The sequence below is a fragment of the Ceratosolen solmsi genome, unplaced genomic scaffold (genome assembly GCF_000503995.2).
Source record: "Ceratosolen solmsi marchali unplaced genomic scaffold, CerSol_1.0 scaffold47, whole genome shotgun sequence".
In the NCBI taxonomy this organism is placed as follows: Eukaryota; Metazoa; Arthropoda; class Insecta; order Hymenoptera; family Agaonidae; genus Ceratosolen; species Ceratosolen solmsi.
Genome location: NW_011948419.1, coordinates 3,881,458 through 3,902,817, shown reverse-complemented (window position 1 = coordinate 3,902,817; position 21,360 = coordinate 3,881,458). Strand labels below are relative to the sequence as shown.

Genomic DNA, 21,360 nt, shown 5'->3' with positions numbered 1-21,360 from the left:
TTTAGAAAATTTGTTTCTGAATATAATGAAAATCTAAAGATATTCTTATATAACAATTTATTTATATTAACTGTAAATAATTTTATTGTAGATGTTACTTATTTTCATATATTAATTATTGTTCGTTATTATACTTCATAATTTATTATTATTTATTATGCATTATAATAGTATTGCATACATCATGTTGATACAATAAAAGGAATGTAATAAAATAAAATAAAACGTAAGTAATAAATTTCTTCGGAAGAATCATCTTACTTTTGTCATGATTCTTTATATTTGTATTAATGCAATAAATTGAAAGAGAAAATAAAGTAAAAGTAAGAGAGAAGTAATCATAACCAAGTTGAATCCATTAAAGTAAGAAAGGCCTTATGTATTATAGCCTTTAAATCTTTAAAGATTTTTCAGAAAACAATTGACATTCAGTGAATGAAATGAAAAAAAAAGAACGGTTATATTGTAATAAAAATGAGTATTCATTAAATATATACAACAGCCATTCGCTTTTCCCAAAAAAAGTCAAACTTTTTTTTAATATTTTTACATTAAATACATTAATGATGTGATATGTATCGTCATCAACATTTTTAATAATTGAATGTATGATTAGTGTAATGAGGAGTCAATTGATCGATTTTATTAAAATTTCTTCTCTAAATACAGATACTATCATACAGTTTATGGATAATATAATATTTTAAAGATTCTTTATATGGTCTTTGTATTAAGCATAGTTAATAAAAGGATTTATTTTTTCAAATAACTTTATATATTTTAAGAAATTAATAAAAAATTGTGTATAAGAATTAATGTTTATTGTATTATGATTAATTTGATACACACACATATATATATAAAAATGTTTTTTTTTTTTTTTTTTTTTTTTTTTTTTTTTTATTAAGAAACCTTTCAATTAATTTTACTAACTCTGAAAATATCGTAAGTTCAATAGTTTAAAACAAGTGCATTAAGAATATCATACTTAGAATCTAGAGAAGATTGAAAATATCGAAACATTAAATTCTAATAATGACAATATACATGCTGTTTAGTAAATATTGGTGAATATCGAACGACTTTGGAATAAAAGTGACCAACAAATGAGTCGTTAGTTACTTATACCTCAAACACTTGTGAATTGTATCTCGATCAGAATCAACGAAAGAAGATTTGTCCGAGTAGCATCAAATTATGCTTGAATTTTGTTCTATCCTTGCATAATACAACATTACATCGCTCATTGAGTGAAGAAACGATGTTATCTCATCATTTCTTATGTCCATCCCTACGACACGCACACTCAAACTCACGAGTTGTTGAGCTTATCGAGGTAAATTCTCCCTCGGCCTATCGCTTTAACTCTAACACCGGCATTTTCTCACGCGCACGCAAAATGATACCTTCGTCGCGGTATCGAATGCAAATAATGGGCGAATAATAGTTTATCCTTTTTGTTTGCCGCTCCTCCAACAGCACTTTATCCGAACGAATTAATTTTACGGCCACGAGACGTAGCCGCTGACCTTACCATAACTTTCCTCTTTACCCCGCGAGTATTTCAAGTCAGTTTTCCATATCGCCTCCGTCTGGTTATCCTATCTCTCGTTCTTACACTGTTGCTTGGACTATGACAACGAAGCTCAGGCATTGAATTTACTTGCACTTTAATTTTTAAGAAGCCTGAAAGTGCTGCATAAGCTTTTAAGGATTTCACACGATAGTAACGTACATTTCATTACTGAGAATTTCAATTCAAATCTCAGTAAGAGGCTAGAGAGCATAAAGACATTTTATGAAACTAACATTTCATAAATATACTTAAGATTCCATATTATTGTCCCGACAATACAATTAAACAATTATAATTATTAATTAATCAATCGGGTCCTTAAACAATACGAAAATCGAATCAGTTGTATAATCGAAGCCTTATAATTTCATATAAATATGTTAAATTATTTTAATCAGCTAATGCATTCCATAAATTTTTTCCGATAATTTCTATTTCCTTCTTCTTTATCCCATGTTAATAATAAGGTTGCTCGCTATTAGAAAAATCGATTGTGCAGCACTGACCGAGCAATCGTGATCACGCATTTAATAGCGAATTCTAATAGATTATAGAGTAGTTTCTACGTAAATGCTGATATGCCTGATAAATCTTCAAAATTGAAGAATGGTATGGTATTTTCGTTTTGATTGCAGTGAGAAGTTATCCCATTAAAGTGATTATACCAGTCAAAATGAATGAGAAACAGCATTCTCACTTCAAGAAATTTAGTGATCTAGTATATTAACATTTTTGTGCTTGTCTTCGAAGATCTCTAACTAAGTAAGAGCGTGGCAGAATTCACACAAAGTCATAATTGCAATAAATAACATTTTTTCTCGATTATCATGCACAAAATGAAATAAATATAATTTCTAAGGACTTCAGCGGGAGCTTCGAAATAATGAGAGTATTATTACAGTTAAATAAAAATTAAGTAAAATGTAAATAAAAATATCAACAACAACAATAAAATTAAATGAAATAAAAAATGTAGAAATATGTTTGCGAGCATATGAAATACAAAATAGTTTGCTAATTTTTAGGCTGTTAAATGAAAAAGAGATAATTTTAATAAGTTTTACGTTAAGATTAAAAAATACATTAGGCATGCTTATTACTATCTTATCCGGTATGATCATAAAATTATATGTATAATAGTGTATATTAAAATGTATATTTATATTGGTAATTATGATAAGAGTATATTGCATACAAGAAGCCCAAATAATTCGACTAAATTAAGCATCTAAGAAAATCATCGAGCATATACGAAGTCGTGTAATAATATAAATAAAGGCGCTGCGTACGAAAATTCTTCATCCCCCATATCTACTATTATTCACTTACTTCGCTAATCCAAATAACTGGCAGTCAATGTTTTTACTCGGCTTCACCGAGTGAAGCATATAAATCGCACACAATATAGAGACAAAAATTACAGACATATTTTTGGTCCACCTAGTAGTTTGATAAAAAGTAAGATGTATTTGTACAGCAGGAGCACTTTCGCCACGGACCCAATTATCTCACTGTACGTATTAGAAGGGCTACGGCACTTGTCAGGATTACGAAACAAACGCTTAACATAAATAATAATTGTTCTCTTTAAATTTGCATTATCAGCGAATATATTAAAGTGTCGCCGAGTCACTTACATAATGATTTATCAATTTTAGGTCATTTAGAATCCAATGTATTATCCACTTTTCTCGCGTCTTTTAATTGGAATCATAAATTTTCATAAATTCGACGATTGGCTTTCATATTCACTTTAGCATTTTCGCGCGAATTTAAAGATATATTTCAGCAATATGAGATTATCGTTAAACATTTTTATACGCTGAACTCTATAATCATAGACTTTATAATAAACTACCGTCTTTGCTCGCTAGTCAATATAGAAAATGGTTAATACTTTTTAAAGCACGAATAACTCAAATGCGTAGGAACTTTGCATACCTAGACCAAGTCTTAAAAAGAAAAATGAGTTACAATGGCAGAATGATTCATACCAATTACTTGCTAAATCGTCCTTTCACTATGATTCACGCCCTCGATGCAATTAACATCCAGCCGAGTACATTAAAATTTTTAACAAGGCTTCTTTCGTTTCGGTAATTACACGAATAATAGTAAGATGTTTAAAAGTTTGACGAATAAACAGCGAACGACATATCGATATCAGGTTTGCTAGTATCAAACGGGAGAATTGAGCAATTTTCACCTACTATGCGTATCGGTATATCCACGCATTATGCGATGACGCCCACGCATCGATCAATATTCCCACGACGGCTCCGGTCGAAGATATAGCGCCGATCTCGCGGGGGAGGACTCCCACCCTCCTCTCTTTATTATGCTGTTCTATATTACACGAACAATTGTACGATTTTCGCAATCGAAAAGTCTGACTTACTTTCTCGGAAGGTAGATAGATGTAGCTAAGTAACTTATTCTATAGATACATAAGATGTAGGAGTTGATCACCAGTGGAAAGGCTCCGAAACGTCAAAGCCGGAATATAAGAAGCCGATTTGAAAATTGTATTTTTATTACGAGTATTGATGTTGTGTTTCGTTTTAGTGGTCCTCCATATTATGCAAAAATCTTATAATAAACTTCCATTAATCTCTTAAATAGTTCATAATTTATTATTTTATATCGTGTTTGCAATCTAAGATAATGATTGTAGCGTGTAACTGCAACAACTGTACAGAAATCCGATTAAAAGAAATCCATTATCGATATTATTTCGGTAGAATGAATCGAATGTTTTATCATAATTCTGCTAATAATTTTTTGCATTACTATAAATAATATTGTTTTCGTTTATCTTTATGATAGTGGGATTAAATAGTCTTATATTATAGTGCTTGTATATTTGGGTTGCAAAATTACAACGAACATCATGCAAACAATGCAAATTACTGTAAATAATTAATAATTTGATTCTTAAAGTATGGCCGTTGTAGATGTTTCGATGAGTGATAATGAAATTCACAACCTCGAAAATTAAATCGAATCGTAATGGATGGATAAGCGTGTATTCATCGATATAATTGACAATTCGTAAACAACGAATCCCTTAAAATGCCTTGGCAAGGAAATTTTCATTTTGTAACAAAATCTGAATACAGCATGTTATTGTTTTTAATTGGCTAGATCTACGCGCATCCAACACCAATTTATCACTAGCCGCAAACGCCTTGATCGCACGAGCGTTTTCATTGCATTTGATGTAGCGCGCGCGATAAATGACTAACAAATGAAAAAATCGGGGTTGTTTTATCCGTGGAGAAGCGAGACAGCAAAAATGTTTGACCGCAGTTAAGTTACATTACCGCCTGTATAGATTACGAACGAATGATAAATCAATAAAGTGTTCGCGTGGATCGTAGATGCGGGCTCGATATAAAGAAGCAAGCGAGACGGACAAACGCGAGGATGAGAGAGACTGATAAAGAGAGGGGGATGAAGGAAATACCACAACAGGTGAGTTAGAGCCAAGTGCGCGATGTCGCCGGAGCGTAGAAAAGCTTTTAAATTATGATGGGGATGTCTTAATCTGTAAATACTTCGAGACGTTACAGGTAAGTGCGGCACTTGGAAAAATGCGCAATTTTATGCGTGTCGATAAATAGCCTGTTTTCCCAGCTTACTTTGCTCTTACTTTGTGTTTGACTGATTTCCTCCTCCTCCTCCTCCTCCTCCTCCTCCTCCTCCTCCTTCAACCCCTCCATCCCATCGCCCCTCACTGCCTATCTATTTAATAAATTCAAAAATTGCAGCTTTGTTAATGTACGATATAAAAAGATGCTATATAATCATTAGTTAATGATAATAATGATATAATAATTAGATAATCTCATAAAAATTCACACTTTCATGAGTTGCTTTTGAAGTAAAGAAAATTGGAGCTATCTTTTAAGCCTTACTATATTACATGACAAGCTCTCTTTTGAAACATGGAATTAGATTATTAAGCATTTATCTTGAGAAAAAATATAGCAAAAGAGTTATTCTAATAACAATAATTTTCGAAAATTATTACAGAAAATGAGAAAGGCGCCATGTTATCATAATGTAATAGTTTAAAATAATGATATTTCAATGGAAAGGTTAGATTTTTACATTATTAGTATACAGTGTATTGGCTAATGTTTTGATACTTACATGCATAATTTCGTATAATCGTTGTTCTTTTATTTTACTTTTTCACTAAATTTGATTACTCTCTCTCTCTCTCTCTCTCTCTCTCTTTCTTTGCAAAAAGCAAAAATGCATAATAAATAACGTCATTCAGTGCTTGAATTACCTATTAAGTCCGATGCATTGTCTATTAATATTCGTGGTGTTCGGAAATCTCTCGACAAATCAATAACTTAATATTTCAGTACTTTCTATAACTAATCTTCATACAATGTTTGCAATCATGTGGCGTAAATAATGCATAAATAATTCGGTGGGATTGTTCAAGCATATGGAATAATGCGCTCTTTAGAAATGGCATTGAGCACAATAGGCCAATGATATTTGAAGCAATAGAGACAGGTGCTTTGTACTACATCGAAAGTAGTTGGATTTACCGGGTCTTTTATTTCTTAACTAATAAACGCTGTCGAAAATATATCCAATAAGATTTGCACACCGTAAATTATATGCAAGAATTTGTGAGACAATGAAAATATAATTTATGATGATTTACGTGAAAAAGTTTTCATCGTACGAGGAAGAGAATCTACCTCCCGAGCATATTAGCATTTAGCGTACGGAGCATCGGCTCGATAGAGGATTCCCCGAGTTCTCGGTCAAGCATTGCCAGGTGAGGTCGTTACTGCGATTGTAAAAGCTACTCGGTAAATCGACAGCCGCGTGTCAAGCTCCCAACGACGGCTCGGTAAATTGCGTAGAGAAGAAGGTGCGCGACGCCCGGACAAGCGTCTATCGACACAAGCCCATTGCTATCTGCATTTTAAAGGTCGTAGCGACTTTATCAGGCCGGCAATGGGAATTGGAGTAGGGAGAATGACAAAACATTGGTGCGAGACCGAAGATTAAACGTATCTCTCTCGAAATATCGCAATAGTTTGCCGTGGTAAGGGTCGATCGCATCCTAGTATCGACACGCCACTGGAATATAAAATGAAACGGCGCTGTCAGTCCGTGCCTCTTCCGGTAAGGCGACAGTTGTATTTAGCAGCCACATGGCGCGTCGACAAATCGTTATATAATGCTGGGATCATCTAAATGTATTGTATCGCGCGGTTAAGAATATATTGTAGAATTGTCGGGAGCGTATCGTTCAAAGGCCGATAAGCCACGCAAGATCGGGGAATTCTATTATTCTGTAATTATTCTACCAACAGAATTCATTATCAAGAGAGTAGTTTGCCATAATAATTGTCGTGTCGGCATCTTGGCAAGAGCGATCGCAATAATATCCTCCCACTCCTCCTACTCTTCCTCCTTCGCTACCACGCAAACAAACATCATCAACAACAGCAGCAGCAACAACAACCCCTCTAGTTATCATCTTTTTCGCGCTCTCGTTAATTTCATTTTGAGGGCAGTGGGCGCGACCGTTGCATCCCCACCAACCTCTTACCGCCCCCGTCGCTGCTATTTCGTCGCGCCTCAATGCCCGGTAATTTATGGGAGTTAAGGCGTAAATTATCCAACTCGACGAAAATTGAAGCTCGCTCGCGGCTGCATTACGTTATAAGCGGTTGCTCGCCCGTTAAATAAATCTATCGGAGCGCGCGCTCACTGTCAATCCCCGGCTCCTATAGGATCATTCCGAGCGGATTTGCGAGCGCGGCTATCGGATTTCCCGGCTGCTTACCGTTAACGCGTACGTCCTCGCGCCGTGTTCTTCTGGAATTATCGCTACATTGTTTCGTTGGTTGATGGGCTCGTGTTTCGTCGGATGCTGAGCCATTAAGCGGCATTTAAAATATAATGCGCTCGTTTAAGAAACGTGCAACGGCACGAAGAGAATAGGGGGCCGCCAGTCTTAAACAATACATTGGATAAATGCTTCTCTGGCATAATCGTGTGCAGAAATGGTCGTAGCTCTGTGAATAACAGGGCTCATACCGGCAACTGGTTTTCAAAGTATGGCTCGAGCTAATCTTTTACTAGTTTGATAAGAAGGGAGTCTAGCCTAAGAATTTGCATTTGCAAAATCTCCCCGATATCTTAAATATAACTTTATCCCGGTGCAAATGATCGATAATCTCTTTGGAATTTTACACAAGCACAATTAACGGTTAATATTCAGGTAACGAGGCTAACGTCAGCTTTTCGATTTGCAAATAATTCATCTCGTTGGTTTATCACGTAACATAATAAACAATTCTATCAAACGCTACGCAAGTTTTTTGATAATTATGACTTTTTAATCAATATAAAACACATGGTCGCTACGAAATTAACATTTTCGTGACTATTCCCATTCTATTGTATATTAGCATTATATGGCGACTGCTGCACTACTCGTATAATAATCCTTTGTTGGGGCCATTAATTATCGATGTTTAAAAATTTTAACACCTCTCTGGCCTTTGATATTTAATATTTTCGCGATTCCTGGTATCGAGCGCCGAGAGGCCGAACGCATGCGCAAGCACCTGCTCATCCGTAAATTACGAAGCGTCATGGGGGTACGATAAATAAGTATCGCGCGACCTTTATCGACCGACGGCTCGACGTACTTCTTGCTCGACCGTTTCACCCCTATGATGTCGCGCTTTCCCTTCGCCCGGATGTGAGCTTTTAGCCGGTTCGAACGAGCTCGTTGCTTCTCCCGCGAGGACGCCTAGGCTCGCTAATACTTGAACTTAAGCGCTACGTCGACGAACAGTGCACTACTGTTTTATAGCGTTGGCTCGAGCAAGATCGATCGGCCCTCCTTAATGATTAAGACGCGCGGTGCGCTTATAAATTGCGTCTGTTGCGCAAGCGATGCACCTTCGGGATATCACATTGAAACGCGGAGTTCTCATTATGCGCGCCGAAAGAAAAGCGAATACATAACAAGTTCTTGGCGTAATTAAATTAATGTTTAAGACGCTCGGCTTGTCCAATACAAGAGCGCGCGAAAGCTTACGATTCCTAAATGCAAGAATATCATATTACATAAGTATTTAATGTGTAGCCATTTGGAATTGCTCGAGACCACCAGGGCGATCGAGATGCAATCTCGTCTGTTTTTAAAGAATAGCGCGTTATAATTCTTAGGCTCTGTACATTTTTCTTTTAACTTTGTTTCTTTTGTTTTTTTTGTTTGTTTTGTTTGTTTTGTTTTTTGTTTTGTCTTTTATTATCTAATTTCTCGAGCGGCGAATCGCGTATTATGAAATAATTTAAAAATTGTTATCTATCAGGCACAAATACAATTGTGCTTACAAATAATGGCTCCGTACTAATATTTATTCAGAACTTTTATAGGCACTTTTGTATATTTTATATTACAATTTTTTATTACATATTTTACATTGAAACAAATTGCCAGTCAAACAAATTTTTCTCTCCGATTTCTCATTGTATTTGTATTTTAAGCTTTGACTGTTTGAAATTTGCTTGATCTTCATTGGACAAATAAACAATTACGGAAGTACTTGCTGATGGCGCAGAAAAAATTGAGTCCTTAATCCGATATTAACGAGCGTTCATAGAGTAATTCGAAATAACCATAGATTTATACTTGAATCAATTTAATGTATCACGCGAGAAATGGTACACTATTTATCACTGTTGTTTCTGATCGTGGGTGTTAAGTCAACGGTTACACTGCAAAACGTTGCAATAAATTGAGGTTAAAAGAGCCTTTCGTATTTACCACAAACAAATACTATATACATTTATAATATATTATACCAGGAACATAGGTTTAAAAAGGCATTTTTAAATTATATCATATCATTCTTAATCTTCTTCATATTAATATTTATTAAATAAGTATTCAGCAGTACTTAATTCATCGATTCACCCCCCCCCCCGCTCCCCCCAAACGCTCTTTACATTATTCTTCAACAAAATTTCAATTTATACGGCGCAAAGTCGCTATCTATTTTTAATTCATTAATCCATTACAGCTGTCTCGAGTCATTCAGAAAGGAAGCCAAAACGACGATATACATTAACCGATTTCCTCTTTGTTTCTGCAGTGTCGCCGAGTCTGCCGCTGGCGGACATGGCGAGAGAGCGAGACCACCAGGAGCGAACGCGACGAACGGCGCCTCTCGGCGCCCGGATCGCGGATTGCGAACGCGACAGGGAGACGATGATGCGGGGCCGGATGGAGTGTCGAGCGGAGCGACATAGGGAGCGCGAGCGTCACCGAGACCTCGGCGTCTGCGCCATGGAGCCACCCGATCCCGTCTTCGTATCTTCCTCCGCGGCACTCCTTGCCCTACAAATCAAGGAGGCCTCGCTGTAAGTTTGATATTATTGTTATTGTGGCGGGGGGAGGGTGTCGCTTAGCGAGAAAATCGCTAATAATATTAGATCAGGAATCGACTCGGGTATCTCAAGCTTCCTAAACGGAATATTAGAGATAAATAGCATCAGCATTATACACCTCCCTACATTAATATGTGCAATTTATGCGTTATAAAATTAATATCATCGCGGAATATATGAAAACATTGGAATTTAGTGGCTTATGACCAATCAGACACTACTGGCTGCGGATAAAAAAACAAACGATAGGAGCGGGACTCGCGGTAGTTGTACCATTGATAGTTAGCAGGACGCTACATCGAATCCTGCAACTTTATCGGTTCCCTTTTTCCTTAAATAAGGCAGTCGATGTAGGCATTAAGCGCCACAGGCGAACATTACGCATTGGTCGAACAGACGGTGAATTATGAGAAAGAAACAACGAAAAGAAACACACACACACACACACACACACACACACACACACACACGCACGCACGCACACGCACACATATGTATATGTATATGTATGTCAGAAGGGTAGATGCAATGAATTAATTCGGTATAAATTATTATCAGACGTAACTGATTGAAGACCTCTTTAAGCCTCGGTATTTAATAAACGTTGTCGTTGTACGACTAAGTAGGATTAAAATATACGCACAGGGTAGTATTAAGCCCCGTAGTCGGTCTCCGTGACATTAAACAGTCGCGGATGGCCAGGTGTCATAAAAGCCGATCGGCCAACCTAATTATTTCCAGCTTGAATAACGGGTTCCGATGAACTTCGACTTGCATAAGGCCCACATGCCAAGACGAAGCTGCGGCTTTACGAGCGCTTCATAGGAGGGCTGGGGGATTCGCCTCTTATCCGTCGCGGATCTTCCTTTCGCTTGCTTTAGCCGCGTACCGATGCGGGGGAGACGTTGCCCAGTGGGACAGGGGAAAGGAGAGTGGATTTTGATGGAAAAAGCGGAAGAGTTATGGGCTACTTGCATCGGGGTGAAAGGTAGAGAATATCGAATGCGGAGGACGTCGAGTTATTTGAATGGGTATTCGGCTTAAAAATTTGTCTGAACTCTGGCGAATGTTTGTCATGCGCTACTTTATGATGTATTTCCGTGGATCGATTCCGTAGCCACATTATCGATCAATAAAGTCCATAAAACTTTGCTCAAAGCTTGGTCTAACATTATTTTGGATTCTAACGTACCTCCTATCCTCACCAGTTCGGCTTCAATGATTCTCAAAAGGATTATTTGATTATTTTTCTCGAAATATTCGACGTTTAATAATTCAAAGTCAAACGACTACTTAGAAATAGGCCGTAATTATAAAGATTAAAGGTTATAAATTAAAAAATTACGTTCTTGTCACACAAGCCATTTTACAATTATCTTTTAAAATTGAACGTAGCAAAACATCTATCATAAACAGATATCGTAAGATAAATTCCATCATTTCGACCAAGCAATTATTTAACCTGCAATGAGAATACTAGATAGTTCAATAAAAACGAGAAAATTTATTTTAAAAGGGAAATTACCGTTTGAATAAATAAAAAAAAAAGAACAAAAAAACAAAAAATCTTCCAGAACCGGATTATCGATAATGTGCGACAATTTATTAGTCCGATCGAAGCATTTTACAAGCGAAAAATAAAATAATACGGACAAATTACGGACGAATTGTTATATAAGCTTGTAATCGAAGCATCACGAGCCGTTATTTATTGTATTAGTAACTTATTGCTCATCAAGATATATTATTTTTCATTAATGTGAAAATCTGTATCAAACAGTCGATTGAGCATTTGAAATATAAAAATCAGTATTACTTGTAATATATTATTAGCATTGCAATATCCCAACTTGGTTGCATAACGTTTACTATTTTTTAAATAAAATACAGTGACAAATCGACACTCGGTGAACGATCCGATTCATTCATTAATCGAATATATTTATTGAATTTTAAACTCGGTTAAGTTCATAAATTTTTTTGTATTTATTTGTTTGATTGTTTTTTTTTTTTTTTGTTTTGTTTTGTTTTGTCTTGTTTTTGTTTTCAATCATTTACGGAACAATGCGAAAATACGATCATCATAATTTATAATTATAAAATCAAGGCTTCATAACTATATTTCAATTTTGATGGGGTATTACATTAAAATAAATATGCGCGTGAATACTTAATGTCAATAATAAATTATCTTTTGAAAAGAATTCTGAACAGCTCGGAGTTGTTCGAATGGTACTCCGGCCCACAATGCGCTGCCACTTATTTTCTTCGACGGCAAGAAATAAATAATTGCTTTTTATTTACGTCGGAGCGCGATAGCATAGCCGAGCTTATAATAATTGCTTGAATTATATGTTGCCGAGGAGGAGGAATCCGAAGGCACGGAAATTCATTAAAGGACGTGAAAAATGCCGCGACCAGTAGCATACCGAGGCAAAAGAAAGCTAAAAATCCTCCTATAATCCGCCAATAATCAAGGCATCGACTATGCTTTTTCTAATCAACTTACGCGGCGATATGAACTCGTAAATCAGCGTTTCCTTGTCGCGTTACTCGGGCCTGAAAATTTGTCACGTATAAAACTAACTGGCTCATATCGTCTCGTACGTCCGGTTATTCCCTCGTACGAACGTACCGACGAGCTGCCGCTACCATGCGCCAAGGAAAAAAGCCCGAAGTGGAAAATCGGTAATGAGCGGCCGATAAATCAAGGCATTGTTTTTGCGTTTAGCGGGAGCCGGAAACACGTCTATCGACCGATATGCTCAATGACAAATTGCAGCTGACAAATTTGCGGAAAGGACGGCATATCGGACGGCGTGTCGGCTTCACAAATCACGAGCTACGGCGCTGATTGAGCAATTATTGCACGGATGATTGGGACACCATTGCCGTGGGATTAAGTCGCGAGGGATGTGAAAGCGATAGTTGCCTGATGGGATTGAAATTAGTTTTGATATGAGTGGCTAAAAATGCACTGGCGGGCATAAATTTGAGAAACTTAAGCGCATTGCGCGAGGCCCGGTCACAGTGTCAGTGCCGGTCCGCTGTTATCGGGCTCGCGACTCGAGCGGCCATTTTCAAAATGCACAGGCGTCTATATCCCTCGTTGTCACGCAGCATCGAAAATGCGAGTCATAAAGTAAATAAATGCGCGCCTCATAAACACGATGATTTTCGCGGAATTCTTAAAAATACCGGGGTAATTGTAAGTTGGAGCGTAAAAGCCTTCGCCTCCTCGTCAAATTAACAAAGCTGATTGACTCGCTGTACTCTCGGTAATAAACCGAAATCAGCGTGGATCAAGGGAATGAAATTTCAGTGGACGACTCGCGCTGGAGCCGCAAAAAGAATATAAAGGACGCGTCCTTACATGGCGTCGCATTCCTCGGAATGCCGTTATTAGCGCGCCCATAAAGTAACACGTCAATATTATTGGGCGTACGCTGGCCATCTCATTTTCCAATTCACGAAAGCACCTGTGCCCGTTTCTCGGTCAGTACCTGAAAAAGAAGACGAAAAATCGAGCGCCTTTATCGCGATCGCTGGTTAAGTCCTCGCCGACACGAAGTGGACGCGCCTCCTTGATTCGGAGCTCGGGAGAGGCTCGGCGTTCGGAGGCAGCCGAATAACGTCGTCTCCTTTTTGCCGAGATGCAATGATTTTGCTCGATGACCGGCCCCCTCGACACGCACACTTGCGTAATTCAAGAGTCTCGGTGTCGAAGTGGCGCTTTTTCCCGCCCGGATTGACATGCAGTAATTGTCGAGGTTGATGCCCTCAGCGGCGCACTTTCGTATTTATTACCATGTCGATTGCGTTCAGCGATATTATGCTTGACCCGCGATTTTTTTATTTATTTTTATTTATTTTTATTTTTAGTTCTGTCTTTTAATTCCTTCCTATCATCATGAGCCAGCCACTGTATTATCCATATTGATTTATATTCTATTTTATCTTAACGTCATACGAACTTTCATAGGAATATCTTTTCCATTTTAAGAATTCTTACAAAGCCTCATTTTAAATGTCCGTATAAGCTCTTTTATGGTGCTTTAAAGTAAAAAAACTGTCGAAAAAAGTAAGAATAATAATAATTATTATTATTTTGCGCGAGAATGCTTAATTTGACAAATTTAAAAACAATTCTGTCAAACATCTTTTTCAGAATAGCGGACATTGGGATCTTTATATACGTGCTACAAAATTTACATCAACTCTATTAAAACGAATAAATTTGCACATACAATACATGTAAATTGTAATATAATATGCTATTTAAATATATTTTTAATGAAATTAATAGGGTTTTGCAAGAAAGCTTGAAATTTCTCAGAGTGCGTTTCCATTCAATTATATTATTCTCGAGTGATGTTTGCACGTACGTGAGCATTTATTAGGCAGTGGGAAATGGGAAAAAGTGATTTTGTCGAAATTTCTAGTTAATATTATTCACTTTCATTGGCCAAGCGATTTGACAATAGCATAAATAATAATGTTACCAGCCGAACAATAACGGGAGAGTCTCACTTTTATAAATTAGCCCAAGGTATTTTTCTGACTTAAACTTAAACGTAACATTGCCATGAAAAAGCTACTCTCGACCGGCTCCTCTTCTTCCAAACGCTTAAACGTGAGAGCTGTAGGATTATTCCGATAGTAATCGTACAAGAAGGGGAATAAAAAGTGCTAGGCTAAAGCGGAGAGTGCACTTGGCTACAGAGAAACCGTAAGAAGTTGACAGGTGTGAGCGACATCTTGCAGCAAGCGAAAGTTATTGACCAATTTGGGATATTATTGCTTTAAAATACTCCCTGCGACATTTTATCTACGAGATCTTTCTTTTGGCTCTTTTGTGCGAGTATCGAGTACTTTTTACTAGAATTAATGAATTGAACAGTTAAAAGTCGATCGTCTTGAATCGAATCGTTTAATTTAACAAAAGTACATAGCATTTAGTTATTATAATTATAACGACAGCTCTGTGACATAAGTTTTTTGAACGACAGAGGTAAACTGATGTGTATAAATGCATACTTTCGAGCATTTAGCTCTCATTGTACGTCAAGTAATTTTTAAATTTCTTTATAAAGCTTTCATTAAATATTTATTTATTTATTTAGTTCCTATATATATATATATATATATTAAATAATAAAATTAATTTTAATATTTTGAATGCCATGATAATGTTTAGAATAACACAGTATAATTCGCCATGAAATTATGATATAAATATCCAATTAGTTGCTAGCTGTATAACAAATATATATTTTAAATAAATTATTACTGAACTTAAGTATTTGTAAAACTTTTATTGTAATCTGGCAAGAAGCATAAAAAGTTATAAGAAGTAAATGACAACAAATAATGTCGTAATTTATTATACGTAAAGTTTTAATTTAGACAAAAAAAAATTAGTAAACGTAGCAAATAATAATATGGCTTAGCGATCTATACTAGCATAAGCTTGTATCCGAGGTAATACACGAGAAAACGTAGAAAAAATATTTATAAGCCTTAGAGCAGTTGGAAGCCGTGTCGGGCGATCGAGCTAATGAATTGATTTTTGAGAGCAAACGCTATGAAATAAAGAATTAAAAACTTAATAATCCTTTGGTGGATGGGACAGTCGTTCTTGATGCTCTATAAATGGCAAATGGTAGTTGTTGTGACGGTATCTGCAAGAACCACTACCTCGTATACTTGTGAAAACGCCTGGAAAAACTCCACGAGGCTAAACCAATGAATTTTTCATTCTTGAAATCTAAGTGAAATGTAATAATACAGCGATAAACGGCCTCGGACCTCCTAGAAGCAGGTCGATCGCGAAGAAAAACGGAGAGCGACTGCGACATACAAAGCCACGGATGACGAATGAAGACATTGCGCCTGGTAATCTTGTCTCGCTCTCGGCTTCATTTTATCGCACAGGGTTTCTTGTCATAATCACTGTCAAGGTCGCATTGGCTCGAACTTGGCTAAAAAAAATCAGCGTAGCGCATGTGCAAGCGTATGACCGAATAAATGTTGAGATGGACGAAAAAAAGCATTAGTGCCCATTTCAACGTTTCAATTAATTTACTATGATTTTTGCTTTTTGTTTTTTTTTTGTTTTTTTCACGCGTTTACAAGATTAGATAAATATAATTTAGATTAGCAAACGGAATTTTAACTAGAACTATAAGGTAATCGAAAATTTACTTGATCTCGTCTTAAAATACACGAAGAGTTATTAAAGCAGATGCTTGCGCTTTTTAGTATCTAATTAGCTAATCAGTTATTTTATAATTATGATTTACCTAATGTGTAGAATGTTTTTCCATTTTTTTTTCTTTATTTTTTCTTTTTCCACTTAATTCATACGTAATATTATAATCATTAGTGTGAGTAAAATATAAATAATTCTATTATAGCGCAAAAGAAATTAAATTCCATGTATGTTTCGTAGTAATTAACTGAAATAGGGCTTTAATACAAATTTGAAAATAATTTTCAAATTTATAATTACGCAAGATTTGTAAGATTATTTTGAAATTTGATATTTGTGCAACGGTAAATAATATTAGAACTAACCTCTGCTACTTAAGATTATATTTTGTTTGGCCTTTCTTCTCTGTAATTCATATTTTTTAAGGATTGCAATTAAAGCTCTCGCATATAGTCGTGAAATTTAAGATCAGAAGATGATCCCATATTGGGAAAACTTACGAGTGAAAGCGCACAGTAAGCAATTAAAATTGAAATATGGGAAATTATTTTTCTAGCCAGTAATTTTATTAATAAGTCAAGTTTGTAGCATAATAAATATTTTCTAAAGCACTTAAATTTTATTGTAAATATTTTATTTAAATTATTATTATCATATATGCGATTATGCCCAAAGAAATGTAAGAGTTAATTATTATTTCAGCTTTGAGAGAAAAATATTAAACACGCATTTATAATGTACAATTATGCAGGCATTTCATTATACTATACTTATCGCAAAATTCTTTCTAACGTTTTTATTAGCGATGCTCATATCCTATGCTGAATATATCATTATAGATTATCAATGCAGATTTACAAATAGCAGGTCGACAAGAAATAATATGGACATTAACATGTCAATAGTTAAACAACCATCAGGGAAAAACAAAATTAAAATTTGCAAAGCTACGTACTGTATATTCGTAACATTCAGCGATATAAATATACTCGTTGATATTAATAAATATAAAATCAAAAGAGATTTAGTCCAAGTTAAATATGTTTTAAGAACGCGTTACTTGTATTGATTGTAAAGTAATATGCGTTATGGGAATGTCATAAAGTATGCATAAAAATAACGTATTAAATTGTCAAATTATTAAAGATTTCAAGCAAATAGATGGACTTTTGTGCATCTTATTCAATTTGCTTGTAAATAAATCATTAAATAAATAATAAATAAATCAAAATAGATTTTAGAATAATATGAGTATTTAAATTAAAATGATCGTTGTAATGCATATTAAATTTATAGTAAATTAATTAAATAATTAAATACGTTTTAAAATCGTTGGAATCAAAGGATTGATAATACAAAATATTAGAAGATGGCTAGAGTATGAAATTCTAGGCTTCGTCAACATTGCAAAAATAATTTATTTTCACAAGCAATGTATGTCTTTAGAATGACTAATAACAAAAAAAAGGGTATAAAGTCTTAAAAGATGAAGTAACAAGTGCGAAACGTTAAAGTAAACTTAAACAAAGATGTGAACGTACTATTAAATTAGATTTAAGAAAAGTAGGTTATGACCAAAAATGTTAAATAAGTTTCACGGTAAAAGAATATCGTACTTGTTGACACAGTTTGCTTTAAGTATTGAATTAGCAATTAAATAATAATAATTAGTCAAATGTTACAATGGCAACTCGTTGTCTTAAGTAAAATACTTAATCTTATTATTTTCATACTTTTAATACGTTGGATACTGTAAGTATTTTAAGATATATTTTCAAATTTACATTCAAAACTATAAAGAAAAATTGAATATAAATTAAATATATTTAATTATTTTTAATATTTATATTTTATAATTAAGCATAAATAAAATAAAAACTTATATTACTTATTTTAAATTAATAAAAATGCTTTAACAACAACCGTAGATTTATTTATATCTTTTAAAAAACGCTCCGTTCTTTGTTTTTACATAGAGAAAAATGATTTCTATAAATATGAGACAATATATTTTGTCCTTATGAATATGTTTAATAAATAATTCTATGAGTTTTATCATTTGCGTATATTCATAATCTAATCTGTAATTAAATCAAATATCCTTTCAGTTGCACTACAGCATAAGGAATTTTATCTAAAAGCTTACTTGGGACAAAGATAAATATCTACTGGTCATACAAAAGTTTGCAAGTTAAATGGCAAATGCCTTCATAATTTATATGTATTTAGTTTTATCTAAACGCTTAATTAAGTAAGCCAGAGAAAATTCACTATCTAGCGAGAGACCCGAGATGTTGAAGTAAAATCCGGCCCCTTAGCACGTCACAAATGTCAAATTTACGCATACGAGATAATAAATGCCCGAGTTTAATCGAGACTTTAATTGAAATGCCAAGAACTCCACTGATATTCGAAATTTTCCCAATCACAGGGTATTCCATAATAAACGGCCGGCATTGACGTCCGGCATCGGTCTCGGGGGCAGAGGTAATAATGCCCCCGTCGTCGGTGGCAACGGGACGAGCCTCGGGGTCGCCGATGGCGAATGTGGGGATGCCCTCAAGCGGCGCAAGGTGCACAGGTGTGATGTCGCCGGATGCGATAAGGTTTACACCAAGAGCTCGCACCTCAAGGCGCACAAGAGGACTCACACCGGTAAGTTGAATTATTTTCCCATATTTAGATGATTAAACTCTAACCTCTCAGGACGATCCTTTTACTCGACATCGGCGCGTTCTTCGACTCGACTGCCGATATTTTTGCTTACGCTCTTTCTCGTTTAAGCTTTCACCTCATTTTCGTAGGATGCTGAAACGAGCGTTTGTTTCCAATTGCTTAATTAAATTAATATTTCGGAAATCTTAACTCTTCAACATAAATTCATACTACCATTGTTATTCGCTCTCTAACTATTTAGATACCAATGATTTACTTTATTAATCCTTCATTTGTATTAGTTTGATTAGTTAGTTAGCTATAAACCACCTCTATTTTAAAAAAAAAGAAAAAATGTAGAAAACAACTTTTTACATCCTTTTGCAAATTAACGTCATTAGTTTATTACGTTAACTGATGCACCTTATCGATATTTAATTTTTTTTTTTCATTTACCGATTGTTTAAGCTTTGAGGCGATCGATGTATTAAATAAATTACCATAAATAGAATATTTAAATATAAATGGAAAGTTAATAATCAGATTATTTATTAATATTAATATAAATTTGTAATATCATTGTTATATATAAAACTAATACTAATGAACCGTAAAATCAGCTTGTTTTCTTTATTAATGATAATAATAGGCTTTGAGTAAAATAATGATAATTTCATAAATTGTTATGAAATCTTTACTTTGAAAATGTCTAAATTTTTTAATCAAATAGCTAAATTTTTTTATTAATTATTGTTAATTTTTATGGGTCTTTTAGTTTTAAACTGAAAAAATTTTCGTTTCAAATAAATTTATAAGATTTTAAGGTAATTGAGTATATGGAAATATTGCGATCATTTGCTGTGATTTGCATAATTACAAGAAATAAATTTTCAGATTACAACATGAATTTTAATTTTTATATACGCGAATATTTATTAGTATGCTTAGAATAATATAAAAAAAGAAAATTAAATAATCTTATTAGCTTTTCAGTAATGTATTTTAATAAAATATCAGGAAAAATATATAGATGGAGAGTGTTTAAATTTGTAGACATAAAATTACTTTAGGTATATGTACATTTAGAATTATTCACTTTATTTGTATTTTAATGTATGAATGTATCCATTTAGAAATATTTCATTAAACATATGAGTTGAAAGGGAATTAATTTTCTTTTTCTATCATTAATATCGTTGTCTAAAGGCAATTAAATAAAAACGTACTATTGAAGAAAATCATCTGTTTAATTCACATACACTGTCATATGTATATATATATATATATATATGTGTGTGTGTTACCAAACGTTGTTGAGAATTAAATTCTCAAATAATTTAGTTCTATTAAATAAATATAGATTTTTTATATCTCATTGAGTAGAAGCTATAAATCTCTTTGAATAAACGTACCCATCAAGACAAAATTTAGAATATGAAAATTAATTTTCCAATAATATAGTTCTAAAATTCGTTAATTTAATTATTATACTTTATTTTTTAATACATCAAATTATAGTGAATAATTGATGTACATAAAGATTTATTATATTAGTAATTCAATTAAGTTTATATCTATTGTAAAATAAAAATTCAGTTGTGTAACTTTCAGTTAAATTTTCATTGCATTAAACTCGACATCAACGATGAAGAAGATCGAAGTGAAAAGCCCACCGACGAATCAAACGCACGTCTCTTTTTTTTCAGCCGACTCGCGCACATACACATGCTTAACATATATATTTCATTCGTCTTCTCGCTCATCGTGTATAAATATTCCACGTGATTTACGTCGACCCAGTGATAAAAACCGTGGTGCACTCTTTTATACACCCATTGCGACACTCGACCGACACTTTATCCATACGCTGTGGTTGTGCGCATATAAGTTTATTTAACGATTATGTCTTCCACGATCTTTTCTTTTTCTTTTAGATTTTTGATGAATTTTAAACGAAAACTTCGTATGAAAGCAATTTTTAAGTGGCGCCGTTCAAGCTGTGCCACATAGAAATTGAGAATGCGTGTTTTGTTAAGTGTAGCGTACTTTATGAAACCATTGATCAAATTTTCTCAAAGCCGACTATCTCGAAGAAAGCAAGGAACTCGGTGCTCGAACTTGTAAATATTTTACGACGCTAATATTAATGCTTCTAACGTTCAAGATTTAATGTATATATATTTTTAAAACATTGTATACAAAATAATTCAATTATGAAGATAGTTTAATGATCGGTATGCGGATATAATTTTGATTTAATATTTCAGCCAATGAGTGTGAAATACAAATTTCTCGAGAAACCAATGAATTTTGCATTTTATTTCAACTTGTAATAGAACAATCGTACCTGAGAGATAAATTTTCTCCGCGCCCGTGCATTTTTCCTGCCACTTGAAACTCTTTTAAATAAATAAATAAATATATATATAAGTAGAAATCAACTTTTAAAAGGCTTGAAAATAGATTTACACGA

The 21,360-nt window shown here is 34.2% G+C and overlaps 1 protein-coding gene across 1 annotated transcript in view; it reads left to right on the top strand.

The window, feature by feature from the left end:
• The first annotated feature begins 2,154 nt into the window (after window positions 1-2,154).
• The window catches only part of LOC105360780 (Krueppel-like factor 16), a 36,291-nt gene continuing 17,085 nt past the window's right edge, over window positions 2,155-21,360 (top strand). The window contains exons 1-3 of the mRNA XM_011497781.1: window positions 2,155-2,185; window positions 9,655-9,994; window positions 18,664-18,887. Coding sequence (XP_011496083.1) covers window positions 2,155-2,185; window positions 9,655-9,994; window positions 18,664-18,887 — 595 coding nt within the window. The remainder of the gene's footprint in view (window positions 2,186-9,654; window positions 9,995-18,663; window positions 18,888-21,360) is intronic.